The following is a 5,501-nucleotide window of genomic DNA, read 5'->3' as shown; positions in this document are numbered from 1 at the left end:
TCATTTCGTCCAAATTAAAAGACGAGGACTAAATTTGGAAAATCACAATAGTCGGAGGACTATTGCTGGAATTAACTCATTATATACCATTTCTTTCACAAATAATATCTTTGTATTGTTACCTACCATTTCTATATTCGTATTTTCACGTCATTATTCAGAATTTTACATTTTTCAATTAATTTTTTTTGTGACGAGGGAAACACGGCAAATTATATCGTGCGCCCTGACCAAAACGACGTTGTTTTCCGTTTCTGCCGTTAACTTCTAAAAATTAAAAAAAAAAAATCATGTTTCGGATTTACAGAATTGTATAATAAAATACACATAAACTTCTAACATAATACACATAATCTAACATAATACATAATACACATAAACTCTTAACGTAATACACAGAAACTCTTAACAGAATACACATAAAGACAAGTGTTTAAAAAACAAAAAAAAAAAAAAACTGTAACAGGATTGGACGAATGGAACGATGTCCGTCGCGTCAACTCCCTACACAACTTATAAAAACGACATCATTTTGGTGCACGATATAACGATTGAGAAAACACACCGTCATTATCTGCAAATGTGTATTGCATAAACCTCACCTTTTTACTCAAATGTAGACCTATCAATATGAGTTGGGCCGGGCCAAAGCCCACAGCCCGGTTGGGGGCAAGCCAACCCGCCTTTGACCTCCCAGAACAATAAGATACTTATTCTATCTCTATACCTCCAAATAACAAGATACTTATTACTAACAAACTAGCACAATATTCAATAACCATTATACATAATAATATATTTTACTATTAAAACACTTACTATATAAATAATTTTTTTTTAAATATAGTCAAGTCAGGCTTCTATAGGCCCATGAGCCAAACAGAGCGGGCCTCTAAAACCTAAACCTACCCCCTACTTAGGTAAGGGCAAGGCAGACCGACCGACCCTATGACATGCGAACAATTCCTGTTTTGACGGCTCTACTCTAGCCAACAAATTTTTTCATATCAATCACATTATTTTATGCACTCTCAAATCTAAAATTTGTAATTATTTGTGAAATTATTACCACGTTTTTCTTCTTATTTTTGAGCCATTAATTATTCTAGATAGATATGATTATTCGAATTTTTTTATAGAAGACATTTGTGTGTGTGTGTGTATATATATATATATATATATATATATATTGTCGAGGCTTTTTAAAGATTAAAACTGCTACATATTTCTTTCTTATTTGGTTTTCAATGTGATAAAAAAAAAATCTGATTATCTTGATAATAATTTTATATAGGTAATTACAAAAAAAAAAAAAAGTAAATAATGACAATATCTAACTGGTAACTATCCGTCTATAGATACTTGGAAAAAAAATCTATAAATGTAAATAATATGAACAATTTATAATTAAAGATAATTAAAATGACCAAAGATCTTATGGTCCAATGGTACCAAGTTGAACCCCCACATAGGAGGTTGTGAGTTCGAGCTTCAGTAGAGGTGCTACTAATTGTCTTCGTTAATATAATTTTAAAAAAGAGATAATTGAAATGAATCTAATAAGGATAAATTACAAACTAAGTTTTATTGTGATTTTACTTTATTGATAAAGAAAATAAATTATACAACCATTACATGGAATAATTTGTATATTGAGTTTTGATCAATTTGTGTAAAAAATAATATAATAAAAATACAACTCTAGGATGCTGAGTTAACTCATATGGGCAGTGAATCCATTTTTCTTGACAATTTACAACACCAGAACCGATTAGTACAATCAGCAAGTACATTCCACATATGGCACTCCAGAGACAACACTGATTAACTAATCTGCAATCAGGTGCTCTGGAGTCATGGAATAATTGTGAAATTTACATAAATCTATCAACGTGATTTCGGTATTTCATTAGATGTTGCCTTGCCTTTTGGATTCACTACTTGATGAAGTCATGAACGACTCACCACAACCGCATTGACCTTTAGAATTGGGATTGATGAATACAAACTCTGATCTGTGTAGAAGATTGAAGCCAGGAAAAAAGAAGGAACGAAAAGCAAACTCGTATCAGAAACTCACTATGTGAAAGATGCAATAGATAGTGATCACAGTTGATAGTTTAGGAAATAGTGTTGTTGGTACTAATGTATTGGGTTTTGATGATTCCTCATCAGACAGATGTCATTTTATAGAGTAACAGATGCAGAAAGACAAATGGACTACAGAGGAACAAAGCATTCTTCACTTTAATTGAACAAATTTCCTTTCATTTTGCGTTTTTGGACACCACGTAAATGTGTTAACTGTGATCATTTGGTACATGGTACATAAAAGGGAATTACCTCAGCTTATCATCAACAAAATCCATCTTAGTACCAATAACATGCATGAGTGCCTTTGGGTCAATCAGTATCTTCACTCCCTTCTCCTCAACCATTTCATCAAATTTCCCCTTCTCATCTACCCAGTTCAAAAGTTTGTAATTATAATCAGTCAGCATCGCAAAATAAAATAGATAATCACATTCAAATTTTGAATGATGAAAACATGGGCTGCAGCATGGCACACATCACACTGAATTTTAAACAATTTCTAAGAATAAACATTTGATATCTCTATAAAACTCAGGTGCACAACTAGAATTGGAGAAACTACTGATCGTATCAGTCAATCTCCAGGGACCAGGGACATTAATTGTCTGACAGTAGAGATAGGAACCCTCCCACACATGAGATTGCAAAAAGAACAGAAAACTAATCAGCCAATAAGATATTTGACAAAATCAAAAAAGGAAAAGGCAATTGTATTTGAGTAAAGCAGTCATTGTTCATTTATATCATCCTTGTCACGAGAATGCAAGTAGCAGTAAACAGTATTGGTCATATGTGGCCAATGAGGATTTAGCAATATAAAGGCTCATGACCATTGTTTCTACTCAACAATTCGATGAGCTCTAGTCAGACATCAAATCCTCTTTCGGCCCCAACTAGAAACGAACTTCTAATCATACCAGGTTAGCAATCTAACTTTCTTTTTTCTGGCATTCTTAAGAAACTAAAAATTACTCATTGTGAATATATTTGTTCTGTGATGCCGATTATTTTGTTATTTACCATATCTTTGTCCTGATTCAAGGATGAAGAGACTTTTCATTAGCTGTCTTTCTTGTTTTCCTTGGGAAAAAAGATGTTTTATTCTCATCCCCCATCAACCTATTTTTTTTTTTTTTTTAAAATTTACCTACAAATTTTTCTTTGACTTATTATACGTACCCCAGAAGTTGAAATTTGAATTGTTCAAGTATTTTTTAGCAAGCCTGTGCTAATACAGTATCTATCTCAGACCATCAGACTAATCTATCCACCCTTTTGCTTATCAACATTTGGACCGTTCAAGAATCTTCTTTTGTTTTTTGAGTTGGGTTATTTCCTATGCATCTTCTTCCATTGTATGCCATAATCCCTCCCTCCTTTTGAGTATTCTCATGCATGTGTTCAAGTATATGCTTGAGCTAGGATTTAAGTGACTCACCCTTTCTAATGAATCAAATTTAAAACTAATCTAGTAACCAATTATAGAAAGGGGGTCAACCAAATTTCTATAGGATACTGTCATACTGACACTATTGTTGGATTATATCAATGAAGATTATGCATCGAGATCTACTTTCAGCAAGTTGGAAGCAAATAACTGATCAAATGAAGATAATATATATGGGATAAACAACTCCCAGTTTGAAAGCAAATTTTAAACTTCTGAACAAGGTGTAGAAACAATATTTTGGCTAAAGTTGGGGTGGGGGTATAAGTATAGAAGGAACAACAATGTGCAAGCCCTTCAAAGTGTCTGCACTCTGCACAGATAGGATCTTGACTCTGAGTTAAGTTTGGCAAAGCTGCACCTTCCCCAAAATTATAGCTATCTATCCTTTAGATATGCATTACCAAGCAACAAATGAAGATATTAGCTACTATCCCCATTCACAATCTATTGCATATATATCCTTCAAAAAGTATCAACAGGGAAGCTGATTTAGTTTTGGAGGCCCAAAACATTTCAACACTATGTGCCTCATTTTTAAAATCAGAGTTTATATCACGATCAGCATATTCAAAGACCTCTGTGTTTCAATAGAATTAATTGCAGTCTGCTATGATTTTCTCAATAATCATCACCTCTGACACTGCTTTCTTGATAGCAAATTAGCTCAACTAAATGCTAGAAGAACATAAGATTATGATTTTGTCTCAACAGTGTGTTGATTCTGCTGTTATAATTCTTTATGTCCTAACTATTATCAGAGCTTATATTATATTATAGTCTGAATAAAACTTCAATCCAAAACTAAATGCACAAGATCATCCACTCATTTTCTCAAATTAAAAAACTTCAATCAATAAATTAAATGCACAAGATCATACACTCATTTTCTCAAAGGGAAACACAAACTTCAATCTATGCATTTGATAGATTAATAAAGCTAGAATTTCCGGTAACAGAACAGAGAAATCCAACAACTTAGAGCAGAAAATAGAGAACCACAGAACGTAATACAAATTTTAATACGGAAATTTACATTAATCAAATAAACACGAATTACCGGCGTAATTGAGGGTGTAAGAGAGACCGTTGCAGCCACGAGCCTTGACGCCGAGCTTGAGGAAAGGGCGTTGGCGTTGCTGGAGGAGGTAGCGTATCCTGTCGGCGGCGGAGTCGGTCAAGGTAATGGCCTGGCGGCGGACGGCAGTTCCAATCTTCTCGGCTGCCTTGGCTAGAACCGAAGAGGCCATGGATCCAACGCTGCTTTGCAGTAACAGAGAACCTGGAAATAGAAATGAATGAATTCTACCGGTAAAGGATTAAACTCAGTGGCACTTTGAGGAGGATTTCTAAAGAGGAATGAGAGAATGAATGAATATTGTTGGATTCTTGGTTTACAACATTGAGACGATGGCGCACTTTATTTCCTCGTGGGATAACTAATAAATCAAATGAGTTCTACTACCTAATATTAGTCGTCCCAAATCTCAAATCTTACTTCTTAAATTTTATTTTATTCTTGATGTAGTGTGATAGATATTTTGATAAGTTTTTATTTTATTTTATTTTTTTCATGTAAGTCTCAATAAGTATCTACTTTAAAATTTTATATGTGGGAGTAAAAAATAGGAGTACATCTAATATTTTTCAAATCAAATAAGAGTACAGTTTGTAGAAGTCGTTTATTGACTTTTTAGTTTTTTTTTTTTTTTTTTTTTTTTTTTTTTTGAAAATTATTGACTTTTTAGTTTAAGTTCATTAGTTATTAACAATGTAAATTAATTTATTTGTTTGTTATCTTTTGTCAAAATAATGAGTTGACACCTAATTTAATCTTCGACTATAGTGATTTTTTTTTTCGATTTAGTCCTAAGTAACTTTTTGTACTTAATTAAGTCCTCGACTTTGATGATTTTATCAATTGAGTCCTATGTTAAAATAACTTGGTAATTTCACCTCT

General features: G+C 32.8%; 1 protein-coding gene across 1 annotated transcript; it reads right to left on the bottom strand.

Annotated features, from left to right (window-relative positions):
• Positions 1–1,582: 1,582 nt before the first annotated feature.
• On the bottom strand, positions 1,583–4,988 carry LOC109155126 (iron-sulfur assembly protein IscA-like 1, mitochondrial). The gene is made up of 3 exons (XM_019302860.1): positions 4,602–4,988; positions 2,344–2,461; positions 1,583–2,015 (listed from the first exon to the last, which is right to left on the bottom strand). Exons 1-3 carry the CDS (start codon positions 4,789–4,791, stop codon positions 1,910–1,912), a joined length of 414 nt encoding a protein of 137 aa, XP_019158405.1. The 5' UTR covers positions 4,792–4,988; the 3' UTR covers positions 1,583–1,909.
• Between the last annotated feature and the right edge of the window lie 513 nt (positions 4,989–5,501).

This window comes from Ipomoea nil, unplaced genomic scaffold, assembly GCF_001879475.1.
Source record: "Ipomoea nil cultivar Tokyo-kokei standard unplaced genomic scaffold, Asagao_1.1 scaffold2694, whole genome shotgun sequence".
NCBI classification, from domain to species: Eukaryota; Viridiplantae; Streptophyta; class Magnoliopsida; order Solanales; family Convolvulaceae; genus Ipomoea; species Ipomoea nil.
The sequence above is the reverse complement of the archived record's forward strand: the minus strand, read 5'-3'. Positions and strand labels throughout refer to the sequence as shown.